This window comes from Magallana gigas, chromosome 4 (genome assembly GCF_963853765.1).
Source record: "Magallana gigas chromosome 4, xbMagGiga1.1, whole genome shotgun sequence".
Taxonomy (NCBI): Eukaryota; Metazoa; Mollusca; class Bivalvia; order Ostreida; family Ostreidae; genus Magallana; species Magallana gigas.
In genome coordinates this window covers 45,261,262-45,285,046 of record NC_088856.1, presented here as the reverse complement: position 1 = coordinate 45,285,046, position 23,785 = coordinate 45,261,262, and the positions used below count along the sequence as shown (strand labels likewise).

General features: G+C 33.5%; 1 protein-coding gene across 3 annotated transcripts in view; it reads left to right on the top strand.

Moving 5' to 3' along the window:
- The window catches only part of LOC117682367 (uncharacterized), a 136,206-nt gene that overhangs the window by 12,609 nt on the left and 99,812 nt on the right, over positions 1–23,785 (top strand). For 2 of the 3 annotated variants that reach the window (XM_066082568.1, XM_066082566.1), the window contains exons 2-3: positions 16,131–16,756; positions 17,297–17,344. In XM_066082568.1, coding sequence (XP_065938640.1) covers positions 16,162–16,756; positions 17,297–17,344 — 643 coding nt within the window. In that variant the 5' untranslated portion in view covers positions 16,131–16,161. Of the gene's footprint in view, positions 1–9,374; positions 9,530–16,130; positions 16,757–17,296; positions 17,345–23,785 lie in introns of those variants that run through there. The other variant, XM_066082567.1, reaches the window with a different exon arrangement.

The following is a 23,785-nucleotide window of genomic DNA, read 5'->3' as shown; positions in this document are numbered from 1 at the left end:
AGAAGTTGTTTAAATTTATTAGTCAAGTAAATTGATGAAGTGACCCTATAGGGCATTAACTTAAATGAAATTCAAAATTACTGATATGATTGTACATATGTAGTATTTTGGCAATTTGAAAATTGTTTGTAATATTAATTTTTTTTTTTTTTTTTTTTTTTTTTTTTTTACATATTTTTACAAAGTATGGTAATTATAGTAATGTTTTGGGAGTTTATTAAATTTAACAAGCTCATAAAAAAAATCATAGTCTTATGGGATCAATTTTCTGATATGGAGTTCCATTGTACCATAGGAGTAAGTGATGAAAATTTGAAAAGTCATCATTTCTTGGCAAAATATTGCATATAGGGTACCCTCATTGTACGGATAACTTCTCCTACAGTTTTCAAGATAGAAAGTTGTTCTTTTGCAGATCAATTGTACTTATATTAAAGGTGTGCATATTGCTAGGATTTTGATTTCCAAAAATTTATGAAAAAAATACTAGCTGTTGAACTTAGTCATTATTTGGCAAAATGTTGCATACAGGGTACTCCATTTCACTGGATATGGGTTGACATGGATTATGGATACAGTTAAAACATTAAAGAAAACCCGGTTTGCTGTCACATTGACAGCTTTTCACTTGTTAGTCATTTTTTAGCTCACCGAGACGAAGTCAGGGGGATCTTATGCTATACCCTCGGCGTCGGCGTCCGGACCTGGTTAAAGTTTTTTTTGCAGGTCCTGTATCTAAGCTATTACTTGTCCTATCTTCACCAAACTTGCATGGATGATGCATCTGGACCTACTTATGGACTTGAATGACTTGGATGCTGAATATGAGTCCTAAATTTCAGATGCTGGAGGAGGTAAAGGTTGTTGGACCAGGTTAAAGTTTTTGTTGCAGGTGCCCTTTGATAGCAATATCTAAGTTACTGCAGGTCCGTACTTCACCAAACTTGCATGGATGGTGTGTCTTATGATACTGATGCACCCGATAGGCTTGAGTGCTGAATCTGAGCTATAGGTTTCGGATGCTGGAGGAGGTTAAGGTTTTTGAAGCAGGTTAAAGTTTTTGTTGCAGGTGCCCTTTGATAGCAATATCAAAGTTACTGCTGGTCTGTACTTCACCAAACTTGCATGGATATTGTGTCTTATGATACTGATGCACCAGACAGGCTTGGGTGCTGAATCTGAGCTATACGTTACAGATGCTGAAGGAGGTTAAGGTTTTAGAGCAGGTTAACGTTTTTGTTACAGGTGCCCTCTGATGATTATATCTTAGTTACTACTTGTCCTAACTTCACCAGACCTCCATGGATGGTGCGTCTTATGATACTGATGCACCTGACAGGCTTAAATGCTGAATCTGAGCCATAGGTTTCGGATGCTGGAGCAGGTTAAGGTTTTTGGAGCTGGTAAAAGTTTTTGAAACAGGTGCCCTCTGATGATTATATCTTAGTTATTACTTGTCTTAACTTCACCAGACTTCCATGGATGGTGCATCTTTTGATACTGATGCACCTGACAGGCTTGAATGCTGAGTCTGAGCCATAGGTTTCAGATGCTGGATATGGTTAAGTTTTTTGGAACAGGTCACATGTTTAATAGATAGTAGTACTATTTCAAACTTGCATAGTTGATTAAACTGTAATATGAATGAATCACAGAGGAAGCTTCAGTTGCAGAGCTTGTTCTCCATTATCAAGGATGCTAAAAAATATATCTTAGTTATTACAGGTCCTAACTTCACCAAACTTGAATGGATGGTGTGTCTTATGATACAGATGCACCTGACAGGCATGGATGTTGAATCTGAGCCATAGGTTGCGGATGCTGGAGCAGGTTAAGGTTTTAATTGCTAGTGCCCTCTGATGATGATATCTTAGTTATTACTGGTCTGAACTTCACCAAACTTGCATGGAGATGCGTCTTATGTATACTGATGCACCTGACAGGCTTGGATGCTGAATCTGAGCCATAGGTTTCGGATGCTGGATGAGGTTTAGTTTTTTCGAACAGGTCACATGTTTTATAGATGATAGCTTGCATAGTTGATTTAAATTATATTATAAACTAGAGCAGAGCTCGTGGCAAAGCCACGAGTAGGTCTTCCGTTGTTGCTGCGAGTTGAAAATATATGTGATGTGGTGTCAAACGATTATAAATACTAAACTTTCAGGTCTGCTTTTGTTATAAAAATCTGTTGTGATTGAACGCCTGCATATAAAACGTGTATTGAAAAAGAAAATAAGAAAATGTTTTAGGAAAACTATTTGTCGCACACAGTTTATGTAATCGTAACAAACATTATTTAAAAAATGAGATATTTAATGATGAGTTAAATTTTCAGAGGGTAGCAAGCATTGTTGTAAACAGTATGTACTCAAGTGTCCTGTCAGGAATTGTGTTTTTTTTTAAAAACCGGACCCGTTTACAAAACAGGTAACCTTTTCCCTAAGATAACTTCTTTATTTAAATATTTCTAAATTTTTGAAAACAATGTACAATTTAAAATTGTTGCGTGCTGACAAAATTTACAGACCCTGAAACGTACTACTACACCAAAAAAGCGTGCGACTTACATGCAAGAAACGTTTCGTGTTAACCGTTTAGCGTTTCGTGTGAATCGTGAAGCGTTTCGGACAAAGCGTGCAGAGTTTTGGACAAAGCGTGTAAATCGTTTCGAGCAAAGCGTGCGAGAACCATGTGAAACGTTCATCAGATTTCATTCGGAACTCTCTGACAATTTGTTTCAAAATGGCGCCCGTGTTTTACATAACATATACTTTAAACTGTTTGTAATTGGCAAAACTCTTTTGTAGGTATTTTCATGAAAAAAAACTAGAGGAAATGATATACTTATCTTTTTACAAAATTGATTTTATTTTTAACAAACAAAAGAAAGGTATATGTATTAAAAGACGACTAGTTACAGAGTACATGTATATATAACGTTTTTATACGATGTTTCAGTACTGGTCCAGTCGTTTTACCGGTAACGAATATTTGCCAGTATCGAATAATTTTTAGAAAAATTACTAGTGGAAGACGGAGTTGAGGTTTTAAAAAATCCTAGCTAAGTAATTATAAAACAGAAATAAATATTCTATGAAGTTGTTTGCCATTTGCACGATTATTTACCGAATTGTTTACAAATTAAAAATGTGACCCAGATATGAGCTGCCGGAAGTTCAAAGCAGAAAAAACGAAAGTGTGAAAACAATTAAGCCTAACTATGAAAATAAGTTTGTTATTGATCCCTATTTAGTGGATAATTAGTTAATATACTTCATTTAAAAAGATAATGCATCATATCAAATAATAATGGAGCTTTGAATGAAATTACGACTTCAAATAGAACGACGTGTAGTTTTCCTAGTTTCGGTTCATTGCGACAGAAGTATTATTTGGCTGCATATATTTAAGAAATAAAGTACGAGTTATCGTGAATGTTGCAGAATAACCTCCGAGGTCGAGAAATGTTGTTTAGAAATATAAAAGCCGAGGCGTTAGCCGAGGCTTTTATATTTCAAACAACATATCGAGACCGGGGAGGTTATCCTGCAACATTCATGAAAACAAGAACTTTATTTATATTCTACTAACAGCCCAGTATTTTTACAGATCGTTTCTTCTATAGAGAGACGATCTATGTCATTTTGACGGCTGTTCCGTGTAACCCCAACGTTTTTGTTAGTAATGTTTACATGTATATCGATCAAAGGAATCACATGCAGACGACAAAATTTTTCTTTGGATCTCTATTACTCTTCACTTATTTATAAAATATCTTTGAGTTATATTCCTAAAATTTTAAGGACAATTAAATATGATTATTACAACTACACGTTATATATTCCATGTAAAAACACGCAATGAAAATGTGCTGGGGAGGTCCTAGGAACAGCCGCATTGATCCCTTAAAGATAAACATTTGAGGCAATACACATCGTTTTGACGGGAACGAACACATGAATTTGACATGGTTTTAAAATTTTTTACGGTTTGAAGTTGTACTTTCATGATAAGTGGGAGAAAAATAGGTATTTCTGATCTGATAATTTACTGATGACGGTCGTGGTATATTGGAGAATAATGTCCGCGGCATCTCTTTCATCTTGGCAATAACTGTAGTAGAATGATAGATATACGGGAAAAACAAAGGAAAATGGCAACTACTTATCATCAATTACTATAATTATAAAGTGTTTTTATGAAAATTCAATATTGTAAAGTAACGCAAATGAAAACTGTTCAAGTCCAGTTTTAATTTGACGGGAAAACGGTATGATAAAAATAACGATCATATTATTTGTTTAAATGACATATTCCCACAATTGTTTTTCCTTCTTCATTTATAAGTCCATTAACATGTACCTTTAGTATATTTTTGAAATTCATTCGCCTCAAAATATTCGGTCAGAAGTAATAAAGGGCGCTTAATTCGATACTGGGAAACGAATTCGAAACTAGGGAAATGGAGGGGATGTTGAAATTACTTCCTTTATTTTTTCGGAAGTTTGATACTACAGTTTAGAAGGACAAAGATACGCAATTTAAACATATAATAAAAACATTTGGAATTCCGATTATAATAGTTGCATGCACGACGAAACCGCATACTGATTCGTTACCGGTAAAATGACTGTACAATATTAAAATACGCAATACATAAAAAATATTAAATACAATTAGCAAAACATGATTTCTGTTGGAACAAGCCTTAATCAACTTTAACTTACACGAGCATGTTTTGATAAGCATGTATTTTTTTTATTTATTTACATCGATAACTCTTACTAAGATCATTCGGCTTTGTACAAGCGGCACACATAACCTCGGACATCGGGTGAGACCGGTGTCGTATAATTTAAGGTCCGCCCTGTAAAATGGTCCGGGGCAGACCATTAAAGTTAACATTTAAGGTCCGCCTTTGCACTAAAAGGGTCCGGCCCGTATAAGAAAAGGTCCGCCTAACGTAAAAGGTCCGGGTATATTTTTAATTTGTATTTTTTTCCTTCAATTTCGAGTATTTTGTTATAAAATAAGTGGCATCATTTTGTAACTCTTTAAAAGGAGCAATTACCCGAGGTGAGTTGGTTAACATCCATCACACAGTGTAAATGAAAATGCATTATTTTACATGTACATGTAGTTAGGACACACATAAAGAGTTTAAAGCTGGTGGGTTTTTTTTTATTTCAACATTAATTTTGCCAGTCGATCTTATAAAAACAGGAAATGAAACTGATTGGTGTCATTAATAAAACAATGGCTTCAGTTAGGTGTTATATATTCACACACCACCCTGCAGGTGTGAAGGGTTCACACCTTCGAATTCAGGTGTTTGACTTTTTGAAATGATCATGTATTTTAACAATGGATATTTTATACGTCCTCTTTTTGCACATCTTTCCAATACGATACACGCTTTAAAACGTGACCCATTACAAAATTATAAGAAACTAAACACAGTCCTGTAAGATTAGTAAAGAGCCACATTCCTTCGGATGTCTTAACAGTTTGTATCTTAAAAGAATTTAAGGGGATTTTGTTCCTTAAAAAGAAAATAGTTGTGTGTAAAGGGCAAATGTTGACACTCCGTCCGGTAAAATTTTATTTTAAATTCCTGCCTGCTACACGCACATATAGTATTAGGTTTCTTTTCTCATAAGTATCATATAAACATTATGAAGTGCATTTCTTGGCCCCTCGCCCAAAAATGAATAAGAAGGCCATTAGATGAAAATCAATACCGTCAGACAAATAGGACAAACCGACCGTAATATTTTAAGATTATTTCAACGAGACACATTGGATTTCAGGCCTTTGTCACATTTTTAAAAAGTCGTCGGATAAACTCAATTATAAATTTGTTTTACTACAGCAACTTCTCTTTCTTAACATTACATTAAGTTTCCGGTCTTTTTAGTGACAAAATACATGTATATATACATGTACCGGGTCTCATTCCTTTAATTGGGATATCTTACGATGAAAATCAATTATTTAAATACTATTATAAATAATGTGTAACTTTAATCTGAATAAATTAAAAAAAAACCTATGCTAAAGTCACTTTTATGTCCACTCCAACAGTAAGAAGATCAAGTGAAAAATATCACTACAAGAATCAATATTAGAAAGTAGGGAGTGGGGGGGGGGGGTGGCCTTTTCCTGATGCTATGTGCCTAATGGTTAGGTATAACTTTGTGACTATGCAGTTCTTTTAACGAAGCGGACCTATTCTTGAACTATAATATTGGGTCCTACCTCTGAAATAAAAGATCATCGGGTCAACATACTGTGAATTTTTTCGCATATAGCATTTCAATGGGGCGGACTTTTTCTTGTACTATGATATCGTGTCCTACCCTCTTAATAAAAAATAGTTATCGATAAACATCCATACATTATTAATATGTATTTACCTACTAGTACTTAATTCCTTGTTTAACTACATGTACTGACATGTTGATTTTTTTTCAACGAGCGGACCTTTTCTTTAGCGATATTTTATAAGATCATCGGGGTATATCAAACCAAGTATTAATATAAGTATCAATTATCTGCATCCAGCATTTCAACAGGCAGACCTTTTCTTGAGGCATAATATTGGGTCCTACCCATATATTGAAAGAACATCGGGATCATTCAAAGCAAATATCAAATTGAAAAAGAATTTTAATTTTCTGCATTCGGTATTTCAACAGGCGGGTCTTTTCTTGAACCACAGTATCAGGTCCTATCCCTAATATAAAAGATCATCAGGATACATCAATACAAGCATCAATATGAATATTAATTATCTGCATTCAATATTTCAACGGGGCGGACCTTTTCTCGAACTATACTATTGGGTTCAACCCACTGAAGATCATCATTAAATGAAAGTTAACACAAGGGTCAACTTGATTAACTACATGCATTTCCTATTTAACAATGATACATGTACCATTGCTGCATCGAGACTGATCTTATCTTGGGATATGAAATTAGGCACTTTTCCAACATGGAAGTCAGAGAGAGAGAGAGAGAGAGAGAGAGAGAGAGAGAGAGAGAGAGAGAGAGAGAGAGAGAAAGAGAGAGAGAGAGAGAGAGATATTAATCTATACCAATGAAAGACTGCTTCTCTTAGACACTATCCCTTTTGATAAGGACATCAATATCTTACTTCACGGAGATACATATTTTTCTTTAAACCGCAAGGATATTGTTTTTTTTAAGGCAGTTTCAAATATATTTCTGCATTAAAGCGCTTTGTAACATAGCAATTTTATCACAAATTATACACTTTGCACCTACATGTTGTTATTTTCTTCCACAACGCAATTTTTGAAAGTATCAGTTCTGTCTTTAATTTTTAATAGATGTGCTATCAGAGAAATCATAACTTGGACATATCAACAATTTGAATTTTGTAAACTTTATCGATGGAAACGGATTTACTTATTAAGTGTTTACTTGTTACCAAATCCTTGCTTAATTACATGTATATTATATACTATATATTATATGCATATAAAAGTATTGTACGTTTGATTAAAAGAAGTGGGAATAAGTCTTTGAGAATAATGAGGTGATCAAATACTGTGGGGAATAAACACTTCTACTTTTAGCAATATTGCATGCACATTATGAAGAGAGTCAGAGAGAGAGAGAGAGAGAGAGAGAGAGAGAGAGAGAGAGAGAGAGAGAGAGAGAGAGAGAATATTATTACAACATTATCACTTTCATTACTTTTTTAGACACTTTACCGGTAGTCAGTTAAAACATGCTTTTTAATTATAGGTACAAGTATGATCTAATTAATTTCATTTGTCTTTTCACGTCCTTACAGCTACCACAGCTACGTATGTACGCTATATTGTCAACGTATACCCTCTGTTACGGTAATCCACATATGCGACCTTTTATTATTTATCTTAAACTAGTGATAAATTTACCTAGATATCAATGAATTATTAATATATTATCATAACTTTCTGGTCTACTGAAAATTAAACACAGCACAAGCTAAAAAGACAATCTTAGTTGCGAAGAACACTATACAGCGGAGACATTTTTTTTCTTTCTCAGCTCAGTGGTGTATTCTGATTAGCACAGGTGTGAATTCAAAATTCAAATTTCTTTAAATTGCATTATAGAATTACCAAAAATATGTCTCGGACACCCCCCCCCCCCCCCGGCAAACTCAAATGACCGTCGGAAACACCCCCCTCTCCCCGAAAACAAATTCTATTGTAAATGAAATAATTTTTGGCAACAAATTTTTTAATAGTCCAATCCACACTTTGCAAAAGTTGTTCCCCTTTGCGGGGTCAACCCAAAGGTCAAAAGGGAAAAAGCAACTTTTCCCGTCTTTAAGCAACCAAATATTTGGGCGTCCTCTGAAGTAATCTCTTGGAATTTGATTTATTCCTTCGATGTGTGGGTTGCCCCAACTTGGGGCAATTAAAATTCACAGGGAAACGGATTTTTAATGTCAAATGACAAAGTTACAACCCTCTAAACTACAAAGGCTTCTGTGAGAAATATATGGGATTTTCCCCAAAGATGGCGGCCAAGGGACATAACTTTTGTAAAGTGTGGATTGCTCTATAATATACTTGTGTGTGTTTTATCAATATCTCTTTAATTGTAAGTCAAGCTTGTAAAATAATGATTGTGTGCATGTAAGGGGAATACTCATTAACAACCATGGTCAAAATACTTTGTCATGTTACAGAATGAGATGGTAATTTGCATTTGTGCACAGCGGGGGGGGGGGGGGGGGGGGGGGTAGGTTCCAAGATTGTTAAACATAATAGATTAATTAACATGTCCAGCATCTATTCTTCTTTGGTAATAAATTAATGTCTTATCAGAACCAGGCAAATTTAAATTCTCTCATTCTTATTCTCATTAAACAATAAAATTTGGTTCATTGAATAAACGACCTTTAAAATAACGCAATCTGTTGTTCTATTTCATTGCAAAATTAATGAACTTGGACTCACTGGAACATTTTTGCATCAGAACTTGTATTGGGTAAGTTTACCTGTAGCAACAAAGCTCAAAGTTGGGCAAAATTGATAAGGTGTTTCTCTAAGGATGATAAGGAATATATGCTTATTCATTATATATATGGAATATTTTCGTTGATAGAAAAAAAATTCTGGATCTGCGCATGCTGATGTTTGTCTGTTGCAAATATATGAGAATTATGATTTTTTTAAAATACACATTCATCTAAATAATTAATCAGATTTAAATAAGTAGATAGATCAAGTACATATATAAATAGGATAAAAAACAAGAAGTCGACAATTTATCGTTCGAGCTAATATGTTGGATCACATCATGAAAATGATGTCATTATCTTAAAATAGAAAAGGTGGCGTCGGTCTTGAGAAACTACGCAGATTTGGACATCGTAGAAGTCAAGATAAAACGTAATCCAATCAATATTCAGAAGAAATGGAAGCAATATTAATCAGAAGAAGTGCACGCATCAATTCCAGTGTATATTAAGTCGGAACCCTTTTGATCAGTGCGCAGCGTAAGTAGAATTAAAAAACAATATTTACATTCTACTGCGTTTTTCTATTAAATTCCATGATGTTTAAATGCCTCTAAATGCAACATCTATTCACTGCGTATGAATTTACGAGTAATTTACATAAGCAGTTCTCAAACAGTGAATTCTATGTTATTGCACAGGGGCTTGTGTAGATAAAGAAACATCGTTATGAAAGTGGGTATCTCGGTGTCTAGTGTCTAGTTTAACAATTTAAATGAGAAATTAGCTGATGAAGTGAGGCGGTATCCAAGATGGCGTCCTCCCTTGTTATTTTTCCTCCGAAGTACCCACTTTTTTAACGATGTTTTTTTTCTACACAAGCCCCTGTGGTTATTGGTTAAAAAATGTATTAGATATATCATGAATGTTGTCAAAACACCATGTTTTATAATTATTCAACAAAAAAGTTGACGTTATTGTTAAAAGCAACATTCCAAGAGCTATTTATCATGGATTATATTTTCATGCTCGTCGATCTCATCTCAACAGTCTATGTGAAAACCATGTTAAACCGGTTTTACAAAACAGCTATTATTGCTGTTACTTATTCACTCCCTCCGTGATCTGCATTTTATATCGATTTATTGAAGTGAACAATTGATTTCTTCGGTAAGGGAATGTAAATATAAGCATTAAATGATTTAGTGTTGACGTCGTGGTGTCAATAACTACCGTCAGGTGAGCAGACAAATTATCCTCTTCCCTGAAGTTTTCTTTTAATCAAAAGCTAAATATTTTTAATGATGTTGATGTTGGGGCTCTGTGCTGGCCAGCTTTTTGTTCTTATGCCATTTTTGTGTAAATAATCTTGGGTAGAACGCGCACGATGTACCGGGGCATTGTCTTCTTGGAAAACACAGTTTCCAGTCAAAAAATGACGGAATGTGAATGTGACGTCACTACATGGCTTCTCGGTAGATCAAATGTTGACAGAATTTGAATAATTCGCGATGTAGAGGTGTAGGGGTTGAATTATCCAAAGTTTAGGACAGAGTTAAGTTGTTTGACGCTAGTTCTCTTGATTGTTATTGATTTAATCGCCAGGTCAAAGCAAATATCGGCTCAACAGCAGAATTGTGAATTGTATTTGGAGAGGGCGGTCTAAGTTATGGAACTTGTGCCCAATCCCAATTGAATTTTTGTACAATAAAAATATGTTCAAATCAAAATAAATTCTTAGGAGCTAATAAGAACATCAAAGACAAGTGTGGCTGAATTCATTTGTCCCAAGGGGGCCATTATCTGAGCTGTTATTTAAGGTGGAGCATGTGTTTAGGGAAAATTGATAATCTGTAAAATGGGTGGTGGTTTGGGGGCTATTTTAAAACTGTTTCATGGAAACAAAAAGTTTCTATCATCATAAGGAAATAAATAATATCATTGTTAATAAAGAAGTTAACTACTTTTAAAAGTTGTTTAAATTTATTAGTCAAGTAAATTGATGAAGTGACCCTATAGGGCATTAACTTAAAATGAAATTCAAAATTACTGATATGATTGTACATATGTAGTGTTTTGGCAATTTGAAAATTGTTTGTAATATTAATTTTTTTTTCTTATACATATTTTTACATAGTATGGTAATTATAGTAATGTTTTGGGAGTTTATTAAATTTAACAAGCTCAAAAAAAAAATCATAGTCCTATGGGATCAATTTTCTGATATGGAGTTCCATTGTACCATAGGAGAAAGTGATGAAAATTTGAAACAACCGACTGCATCTGTACAGACTCTTATAAGAAATATATTCAAAGTTTTATGAACAGAAGAGCATTGCTTGGCTACCGGTATTTTCATTTTTTGCAAAGGGAGGGGTTATTGTCATTTAGTTGGTTTTTCTTTAAAACAAATAAAAAAATATCAGATACAAAGGAATTTGTAATTGTTCTAATTTAATCGATCCTTTTTGGGGCTAATTTATTTGTTATCTAAACATAAGGGTGGTCACACCTCATTAACTGCATTGTGGATTTCTGAACTGAAAAGGACAAACAATAATAGTGACACTTACACACCCTTTATGGCCAAAAAGACGAAAAATGTTACCCTCTCTCTCTCTCTTTCTCTCTCATGGTCAATCAGTAGGTAGCTCTAGAACACATTAGGGTAAAAAAAGTATAAAATTCTGCAAGGAAGTGTGAAACACAGAGAAACAAGATATCTTGAGCAAATGCTCACTACATGCAGTGATACCCCCGCTCTGATGTTAATATGCAAAATAAACAAAGTCATCATTTCTTGGCAAAATATTGCATATAGGGTACCCTCATTGTACGGATAACTACTACAGTTTTCAAGATAGGAAGTTGTTCTTTTCCAGATCAATTGTACTTATATTTAAGGTGTGCATATTGCTAGGATTTTGATTTCCAAAAATTTATGAAAAAAATACTAGCTTTTGAACTTAGTCATTATTTGGCAAAATGTTGCATACAGGGTACTCCATTTCACTGGATACGGGTTGACATGGATTATGGATACAGTTAAAACCTAAAAGAAAACCCGGTTTGCTGTCACATTGACAGCTTTTCACTTGTTATTCATTTTTTTAAAGAGGGTGTTGCTTCTTATGTCTTATATTAATCACAATCTCAAAACCAATGTCTTTAAATAGTTTGTTTTTCTTATCGATAGCTTTGCAACTGACAGCTGACCGACCCCGTGTAATTTTTCGCGATGTGTGTAGGGGGGGGGGGAGGGAGGGTCTTGTCTTGTCACAACTTTGTGGTAGCGATAAGGATGCATTTGGAGACATTTTCTAAATTCAGCCGAGGGCTATACTTACCAATTTGTTGCATGTACTTTAATAACAGTGGCGTCGGAAGCAAATTGAAAGGGGGGAGGGGTTAACTAATCATAAAAAATCTTGACAAGAATTCCCATAATCCGTGGGGGGAAGCTATACCTATAACTCCAATCTTACCTGCCCAATCCCCCCCCCCAAATCATGAAATTCCTAATCCGTAGTGGGGGGGGGGTGCTAGTATACCTACTATGACTCCAATTTTCAATATCACTATTAATATTTCATTCTTTTTAAGGTCCTTTAAGGAACAATTATGTTTGTTGCGTGGAAAAAGTGGGGGGAGGGGGGGGGGGGCCTGAACCATCCCTGTTGCTTATAATGTTCTTAATGGTTAGGTCTAATTTGGCAAAACAAAAAGTGGGGGGGGGGGGGGAACTAAACCCCCCTAGAAATATGAAATCTCATTTTTCATATCATTTATAATGAAAATACCCTTTTACCTCTAAAACAGAATCAACTTGAAAAGTTTATACAATATGTTCAGAAGAGGTATATCATTCACATTTTAATGAAATAATTTTTTGGGAGTTGATTTTAATCATCCCTCCTATGCAGTTACTACTATGCAAAATTACATATCGTTGATTTTAAAATAAATAATAATTGATAAAATCAACTCCCGTCAGTACTTTGATTATTAAAGGTAATCAATTATTGCTTGATAACATGCAATGATGTAATCAATTACATTCAACAGGTAGGGGAAACTATTTTCTGTGACGTCAGAATAAATTGACATACTAAATGAGGCACAGACGTAATTGACAAACTGACCAATCAGGTAAATGACATTTCTGGGTTGAAATGCTTCTTGGGATAGTTACCACAAAAATACTATGTTTAAAAAATGCAATGGTTAAAATTTGGGTTCATCAACTGCATTGTATAAGTCTATTTGTTGACAGAAGCCTTACTGCCAGCGCTGATTTTTAGTGAAGACAGATTTCATGTGATTTCACAGTCCTAAGCATTCGACTCTTGTTCGTCCATTGTCAGGCATTCAAAACCTCAAGTGTAAATAGTTACAAGATGAATGTGTTGTACGTACTTTTGATATTAATCCATGTATTCTTTTAGACAGTACTTACAGTTAGTGTATGCATCTACTCGGACTTATGGCATATCTATATGAGCGAGATTATACAAAGATGACACATACTACTTCAATATGCATGTACATATGATCAATGTACATGCATATTGATTATTACTATTGTGTTATATAAATGTCATACAACAATAAACATGTATCAAGATGAATTCAGATTTAAATTCTAGTCAACAAATAGCACTACAACAGCGAAAAATACAAAATTTACGAAAATCAAATACATGTACTGGAATATAATGACTTGTGAAGACTATGAGTATTTCAATGTACTATTTAACATGGAAAATCGGCAATGTTTGTTAATGTGAGCATGAAAAATTTTAATTAGTACCTAATCTTTGCATTCTTTACAAAAAATTTGAAACTTTTATGAATTGACGTTCTCGCAGTCACTTGTTGTAAATTAGTCTAAACCACGTGTTTATTGTAAAAACGTAAACATGTAATAAATCACATCTGTTGCATTTTATTTACTAATTGGACAGCTAGTTTTTAGCTGTACGCATCGTTCTGCACAATGACAACAATATCCATAAAAGGTAGTTTGCCCAACCTGTTGAAATACAAGACAAAAATGAGTTAAGGTTGTCCAACCATAACTATCAAATTTCATATCTAATGAATTGAATGTTTGATTACTAAAATCCTATTGGGGTTTTAAGGGGTTTATTTAATAATAAAGATTCATCTTTAAAAAATTTTAATTTTTTTTAATATTAACTTTATCCCATATTGAAGTTAACATTGAAGTCTATGGGAAAATGCATTTTTAAATAAATCTTTATAGTACAAATAATTTTCTCACAAATCTCTTGGTAAAAAGTTGCAAAAGCTTTCCTTTTCTTTGATAATGCTAAAAAAATTATTTTTTACCGTACATATTTTTAATAATTGATTTTTTTTAAAAAATGTTTGCAAGGGGCAGACAACTCTTTAAAAAAGTTTCAAGAGCAAAAAGTTCATTTAATTAACTGCATACATATTCCAGAGTTTGGTTTTCATCGGCCTCATAATAATTTCAAAATAGATATTCAATATAGTTCATATCAATCAAAGTTGTTAAATTCACCTCAGTTATGGATGGACTACCTTAAGTTGATTAATAATCGATTACACAAGATTCCTCTATTTAATTGATTATTAATTGGTTACATTTTTATTGTAATTTGTCTTCAACGTCATGCATTGTGCATTAATAATTTTACATTATTAAGTTCTTGAAAATTACATAGACAATTGTTACCATTTTTGGTTTGAAGCATCTCTATGGTAAGAGGAATTGTTAGATTCTAGACTCTACCACCCTTGGGGGGGGGGGGGGACAGGTGGGGCAACATACACAGTATACAAAATAAGCCAAATTTTGAAAAATCTTCTATTCTCCTACCCATGTGACAAAATACTGAATGCATGGTTAATATGATGTTCATCAAGCCCTTTACCAAAATTGTGAAATTTGTGTCCCTTTGATCATCAGGGGGTTCAGGTTTTAATTTCGGGCCAATTTGGCCATATAGTAAATATGTATTAAAATATTAAAAAATTTTCTTCCCTACTCCCATATATATATTTAAATAAAACTGAATGCATGGTTATGATGTACATGGACTCGACTTCCTAAATTGTGAAATTTATGACCCCTGGGACGGGTTTAGGCCCTAGAGCGGGGCCAATTTATCCATATACCGGGTAGTGAAAATGTATTATCTCTTAGAGAATCATCTTTACTCTCAGACATGTGGGGAAAAACTGAATGCATGGTTATAATGTTTACAAACTCCTCTACCTAATTTGTGAAATTCATGGCCCCCGGGTCAGGGGTTCACAAATCTGTAAGAAAAACTGACTTCATAATAATGATAACCAGGAAGTTTAACTAAAATTGTGAATTTCAATTCACCTTGAATTCTTGGGTAGGGCGAAAATGAAAGTAAACGGTTAATGCATATAATGTTTAATAAAATTTATCTTCTCTACCTGCACACCTGTCAGAAAAACTGAATTCATAATTTTGTAGACCAGGAAGCCCTCTACCAAAATTATAATATAATTGAATTACTAACAGCAATATATAAAGAACTTTGAGATATTATCTCGCTTCATAATTAGAATGAATTGTTTTTAGAACTTGTTATTGTATTTTATATTTTTTGCTTTGAAAAGAATTATTGGCAATGTTACTCGGGTGAGACGGGTGAGCGATGTGGCCCCGGAGTCTCATGTTTTCGATTTTACTACAAACTGTAATTTATACATTTGTAGGGTCGTACATCCTTCGCTACCATTGGAAACCAAACAATCATAACTCTTTCAACCAGTTCATATACTCAGTAACAGATGAGGAGGGATTGAAAATAATATGGCAACCAAATACTTTTATAAAGTCATGTCAGCTTTAATCGAATAAAGGCTAATGTATTGAAACTCGCAATTAATCAAGATGACGTACCATTTAGCCCTTACCATGCATACATTTAAATTTGCTTTGTTTAGGTTCCTCGACAAAATGCAAAGTAAAGGAGCCGCGCTTTAGTTCTAACTCTTGGTTCTAACTAAAGCTTGTGAAATATTAAACACAAGTCAAAGTACCCCATTGAACTGTAATTTCGTGTATTGGGTCAGCAAGGTTTGGCATACATTCTTATCATATATATTTCTGTAGGAAATCTTGTTGATGCTACAAACAAGAAAGGATGTCCTTATCAAAATATGAATCGACCACAGGGACAACACATCTTGCTCGACTTGGCCGGGCTATATTGGGTCCCTGCATGGATGTACTGCGCGAGGTTCTTGCAAAAGAGATATCTCCACCTGACTTGGAAAAGAAAGTTAAAACTTACATACTTAAAAACAGAAAACCTTCTATTAGTGAACAACAAAAACGGCTCGTCTATGGCAAAGACTACTCTGTCTTTGATGTTACGTTGCTCTATTTTCTCTTGCGTAACATGTGTTCAATTCCTCCTCATAAAAACACATGGGGGAAAAAACCAGAACTAACTGATAACAGTGTGTCGGCAAACATAGAACGAATTCGTATTTTAAGAAACGAATGGTATGGACATGCTACGGATTTTTCTCTCTCGAAATCAGATTTTGAACGAAAATGGAATCATCTTTCTCAAATTGTAAAAGAGCTGGAAGGCTATCTAGGGACTACAACCAAATACCAGGACACTCTGATCGAATTGAAAACTTGTTGTATGGACCCTGGTTCGATACAGCACTACATAGATACACTGAGGACTGTGGAAGGGTTACAGACTGACGTTACAAATCTGCAAGGTAACAGACAAGATGGTTTATCAAAATGGATCATAAGATTAGATAAATATAATTTCATAATAGCAACAGTGCTTGTTTTGGTTAATTAACATAACAATGTACCATGACGCGCCTTCATTAATAGTGGAGTGACAATACCATCAAGAACTTAGAACAATTAGCTTAATGCAGTATTCAGAGCAACAGATCAATACTAGCAGAGATTTGATTACTCTGTATGTTTATTAAGAAGAACTCCATAATAATAGAACACATCAAAATCAATGTATCAACCTGCTTATAATTTAATCATTTACTTTTTATATGATTCTTCCTTTGTATTAAGAGATACCAGACACATCGGGTTTAGAATTAATATAATTAATTGAGTTGTGTTCGTAGAAAATCGAAATGTTATGATTATATGTCAAAACAAATTTTCTCGACCTCGGAGGTTATTCTACAACATTCACGAAAACTCGTACTTTATTTCTTAAATATTTAAGAAAGGATCCGAAATAATATTATTTGCTTATATATATTTAATTTTCATTGTTACAGAGGATGTAGAGGAGATGAAAAAGTCAATCAAGATATCAAGTACAAAAGGTACAGTTATTCAAAATATGCATATTTTTATTTATATTTTATCATGTTTATTAAGGTAACACTTTGAGAATCAATATTTTAAAAGGGACACAGTTTGAGATTTAAATGATTATCTTGAACAAAGTACGCTCTCACAATAAAGTTGTGGACATGAAGAGGTTAATATTTATCTCTCTAACCTGGCGTTTTATGCTAATGCAAAGAAAAGTAGGTAAACTCTGAGCACTACCAAAAAGGATCGAGAAGTTGGGATTGGATATTCATTTCATTAAATGAATGCAGTCAAGGGTATATGTAAATAAAGTGAATGGCTTGTAATCTACCTGTTATAAAAAAAATAATAAGAATGCGCGATAGCTCCCTAAAATTTGAATTTCTCCTTATCTCCTTATTCTTTTGCCTTAATTATTTTTGATAAACCGTCTCCTCAAAAACTTTATGGAATTGCATCCTTGGCAATTATGTATGACTTTAAACGGTATCCAATGCGTTATATATAATTCTTCTCCAATCGTTTTTTTTGAAATGCAGTTTGCAAATCAAAATTCAAAATTGAACTGAATTCTTATATTGAGCTTCAAAATTTTCAGTGATCTGTACTAGTGTTTAACCCACTGTAAAGAAAAAGTGTTGTACCATTACTATATGCTCTACTCAAAATATACTATTTCAAAATTGCATAGTTAATTAACTATAATATAAATGAATTGCAGAGGAAGCTTCAGAAGCAGAGCCTGATCTGCATTATCAAGGGTGTTAAACAATATATCTTAGTTATTTCTGGTCCTAACTTCACCACACTTGCATGGATATAAATATATGATATAAATGCTGAATCTGACCCATATGTTTCGGATGCTGGAGGAATTTAAGGTTTTAAGAGCTGGTGAAAGTTTTTGGAGCAGGTGCTCTCTGATGAATACTTCTGAGTTATTACTGGTTTTAACTTCACCAGACGTTTTGGAACAGGTCACATGTTTTATAAATAATAACTTGCATAGTTGATTTAACTACAATATAAATGAATTGCAGAGGTAGCTTCAGATGTAGAGCCTGATATCCATTATCAAGTATGCTTAAAAAATCTCCTACCACACTCAAACCTGCTTAAAAGATGTGTTTGTTTTTAATGATATAACATGACTCCTATGATATAGTATTGTATGATATGATACACTTTTGTTTTATATGATATATTGAGAATAATACATACCCTTTTCCATATCACTGCCAGTATCAGCCCGAGACTCCAATATCATGGTATAATATAACATTGGTGAATATGATATATTATTTTGTTTTCCTTCGGACTGAAATGTCACATTTTCATTGGATTAAACATGGCACGTGATTGCCTCATATATCTCTATGTAGGTTCTGTGAGGATTAATATTAGGCAATATAGCCGTCATTGGCCGCCACCTCACCTATTCATCTCGATATTTCATATTATTTAACACAGAAATCGTATTTAGTAAGTCATTAAAATATTTAGAGTAGTGGCCCTTTGGAATTATTCTTTAAATTAGAGTAGTTGCCTTTTGAATATTGACGTCACATTGTTGTGTCTGGAGCAGAACAAAATGGCAGCGTCTAAATTTGCTCAAATCTCTGCAGAAGTTTAAAATTGAATAGCAACAAAACATTGTAAGTAATATGGCTGAAGCAAAGATTTTTTAAGCGTATTTGAAAGGTGGTATTGATAATTTTGAAGAGTTTAAATGAGTTTAATTGGACGAGATGTAAGGCATCTTGTACATGGCTTTGCGTAGATCACCGCTATTTGTGAATAAATATGTCGCTTGATAGTCCTCGGGAAAACAAAACACTTATTACGTTAGTTACTGACTCACTACGGAAATATATTGGGTTGATCAATCTCATAGACGGCTCGGCTTCGCCTCGCCATCTATGAGATTGATCAACCCAATATATTTCCGTAGTGAGTCAGTAACTAACCTAATAAGTAATAATATCACATTAAACTGAATTAGCTATGAAATTGTGATATATATAAAATTGTATAATATGATTCAGTATCATATGTTATGATATTGTACAAGGTTCAATTTTATTACATCACAGTATATTGTATTTTTAAATATGATACAATGCTGTATCGAATCATTATGTCATATGATACAATACCATATCATGTTTAAAATATGATAAAGTATCATACAATTTTATTACATCACAGTATATTGTATTTTTAAATATGATACAATGCTGTATCGAATCATTATGTCATATGATACAATACCATATCATGTTTAAAATATGATAAAGTATCATACAATACAATATCATACTATATTATGCAATATGATATATGTCACAATAACGAGTTGAAATGGTGTATATATTCGCGAGGCTTGCCGAGCGAATATAACCATTTCACCAAGTTGGATAAAGCAAATATAAAATCACACAATTATAGATGTTCTATTTATCTCATACATTTTGATTTATATTATGAAGCTTTTGAGACAGTCCCTTATGTGACCCGAATTGTTTTTTTTTTCAAAGATTAAAAACGATGATGCAACGTTGTGTTATGCAGCTATTGTGACCTTGCGCAATATAATTTAGTACGTCATTCCTGAGATAAATCTATCTGTTTTAATTTAAAGTTTCACTGAAATAAATCTTAAAATATTTTTTTAGCTCTAAATAATTTTTTGATAGTTAAAGTTATTTGCAGTTTTATAAACTTCACAACGCAAATTGAAAGTTGGAAGTGGGCTAAACTTATCAAAAATCATGACAAACAAGAAAAAAGGGTCTTGTGGTTACGGTTATGAATAACTTTGCAAAATAGGTAAGGGGGGGGGGGTAACCCCCCAATCGGCCCCACTCACAATAACCCCCCCCCCCCGGTTCCGACGCCTGTGCTACGCAGTTATGTGTTTTCCTTCATATTTGTGATTTAAATCTTTGACAAAATCAATTTTATATTAATTTTTGTAGTAGATATACTTAGAGTAGTTATAGTACTAGCAAATCTTCGAAAATAGGTAACTGAAGCGTTGAAGCGAGGGGTTGTGTCAAAAATAGTTCGGACCGGAAGTATTTGATAAAGCATCACCCGTTTGATATAGCAAAGGTTTATCAAACGGGTAATATACACCACAGGTATGAGATAAAATACAATATTGTATCATTTATCATATATTATGATATTGTATCATGTGATGAAATACAATAATGTATAACAGAATACAATGTTATATTATTTGTTACAGTGTCATATTGCGTCTTTAATTACTACGGTATTTTATTGTAATATATGATATGTATTAAATGTAGTAGGATACAATATTGTATTTTATATTATTGTATTGATAAACATTTTATCTTATTATACCGTATGAAATGAACAGATGATTATCATACAATTTTTTAACATATGATATACGATTTTGTGTTAAAACAGTATCAATAAAAATCAAAGATCACAAAGTATGATTTTCAAATAATATGATAAGGGTGGTCTCCTAAAGGTGATGTGTCATTAAGGTGATGCCTCGTTGCGGTGAACTTTTTAATCTTGGATTACCCATGTTTCTAAAATGCAATGACCTACTGGTACATATACATTTAAATAATTTTTTTTAAACAAGTGTATCGACAAGTGTAAAGACTGTTTCGTGTCCAGTATAGGGAACGATATTGTAGTTAAGGTACTCCGACCCTCGACCTCAAAATATTTACTTTTTACATCAAAAAAAGTAATTCGTCCTCCAAACTTTACAAATGAAAGGAGATAAAATGCTGTCCATGCATTCTACAAAGTTGTTGCAAATTGTCCTACCATGGATATAATGGATTAATATACTAAGTCTAGAAATATAATAAAAGGCCAATTAGATTTGTCATAATAAGAAGCAGGTCTATGGTACGAATAAAACAAGCATTCTGAGAGTATTGCATAAGCAATACACGTCCCCTACCGGTTTGTAGAAATTTGTGAAAACAATGCACTGTTATGCAGAATATCATTTCTTACCATCTCAACAGACCAACCCGATAACGAGCCCGATTGTAATAATACATAAAACCCTGTCGATTAAATTTACAACACAATGCTTGACACTATTTAACAGAACTTATTTGTTTGTTAGAAACAATAAAAGGAATGATCCAAGAAATGCACGATATTATTATTGACAACATACTTTCCTCGTTTATTTGATAGACACCGAGCCCGATAACGAACCCGAACATTAAAAAATTGGAATATAAAAAAATGTATTTTTCGAAAATATGTCAACCAGACGCTACAAAAGTGTAAACTTGATCTGTAGTTTGACATTTTGAAGCTGTTCTGCAAATTTCATATTATTCATCAAACGCATAAAGAAAAAAAAGTGTGGAAAACTGAAGTGGGTCAGACGGACGGACGGACAGACAGACGGACGGACGGACGGACGGACGGACGGATAGACGGACAGACGGACTGACGGACGCAGAGGAAAGCTATAGTCCCCTCCGGTGAAAACCGGTAGGGGACTAATAAAAATACGGATAATTTCGAGTTATCAAAATGGTTGAGGGTAGGAGATCGTTTAGAATGTTCTTAAAACTAACGAATGAATCATAACAAAACTTGGGTTTAAAAAATAGCTTAGCTGAAATTGATTTCGGAACTACTCTTTTTTATTTTTCATGTACTTTATTCTTGATTTTTGCTTTCTAATAGAATTTCTTTCTTATCCAATGAAATACAATAACATTGAAAATATAGATCATTATTTATGGTAGTATACACTGTTTACATTTTAGACTTTAGTTCTTGCCCACATTTGAGAGCCTTTTGTCCTTCATCTATTTATAAGTGAAAGAGGAGAAAATGTTTTTCACTGCTCTCATCTGTAACCTATATAAAAAAACCCGCAAAAGTTCATCGAGTCTTTCCCATTATAAACTGATGTTGTTTAACTGGTGTACATTATCTTAACTCAATGTACTCGTCTAGTATGTAACGCGTGTCAGGTGACATGGATTTCAGTAAGCGAGTTCGACGTGATTTATTCCATTTACCTTCAATTATAAGAATACCCAATGCCTATTTGTAAATTGTATCAATGGATTTTATTTTTGAATGCTTTCCTATAACTGGTGAGAATTTGGCGATAAATAAAGTCACGTGATATGTTAACGAGTATTGTCCAATCTGCTAAATTTCTTAAAATACATATCGTCTTTTACTCCAAGGTTGACTCATTCTATTTGTTTGTATTCATTGGAAGGACAGGGTGGTGCAACCGCTATTGAAATAAAACCACTATTGAAATAAATTATTTCGATAGTGGTTGGGAATGTATTTAACTAGAATAATCACTTTGCAACAACTATTGAAATAAAACCACTATTTAAATAAATTATTTCAATAGTAGTTGGGAGTGTAATTCATATTGAAGTACTTTTTATATACACGTATTTTAGCTGAATATTGTATAGTATTACTATCTGATGTTTGCAAAAGCGCTTTACTTAGACAAAATCGTATACTACGTGCGCAGTTACACATTTTTTTAACTTTTGTAATTGCCAAGACCTGCGGTTTTGCCTCACATAGATTTTAGTGAATGAAGCAGATCCATATTTTCTTGTTTTACATTGTTACAAAGACTGCTGATGTATAAACGATTTTTATAGAACACATGAAGACTGAAGACTGAGAATATAGTGAAGACAGGGCACCTGCGATGTCGTTATAAACGCGAATAATCTTTTGATTTGCACGTAGATTGAGTTAACTTAGAGTCAACACATGGATTTTTTTAACTCACCTGAGCTGAAAGCTCAAGTGAGCTATTCTGATCACATTTTGTCTGTCGTTCGTCTCTGTCTGTCTGTAAACTTTTCCATTGCTTTAAAATCTTCTTTCCAAAACCGTTAGGTCAGAAAAGCTGAAACTTGTGTAGAAGCATCCTCAGGTAGTGTAGATTCAAAACTGTGAAACTCATGACTATTGGGGGTAGGGTGGGTCCACAATTTGGGGGACGAGTTTTTACATAGGAAGATATAGAGTAATTTTAAAAGATATTCTTCTCAAGAACCATCATGATCCTTGGGGGGGGGGGGGGGTAAGATGGGGTCACAGGGGGGTGGGAATTTTTACATAGGAATATATAGAAAAATATGATTAAATCTATAAAAAAAATTTACCTTGAAAAGCTGTAGCTTTAGTGAAATGCAACTTCAGATAGTGTAGATTCAAATTTGTTCAAATCATAATCTTTAGGAATACTTCGTGGATTCAGTTGTACAAAGGAAAACATTTTAATTATTCACAAAAACTGAAATTTTATTATATATGCTTTTACTTATATTGAAGCATTTTTTTTATATTGCTGATTCTTTCATATTGTTTAGACTTTGGCCCCTGGACGATGTTTTGGCCTAACAAGGGGTTCAGAGTTTGATGTAGGTTTA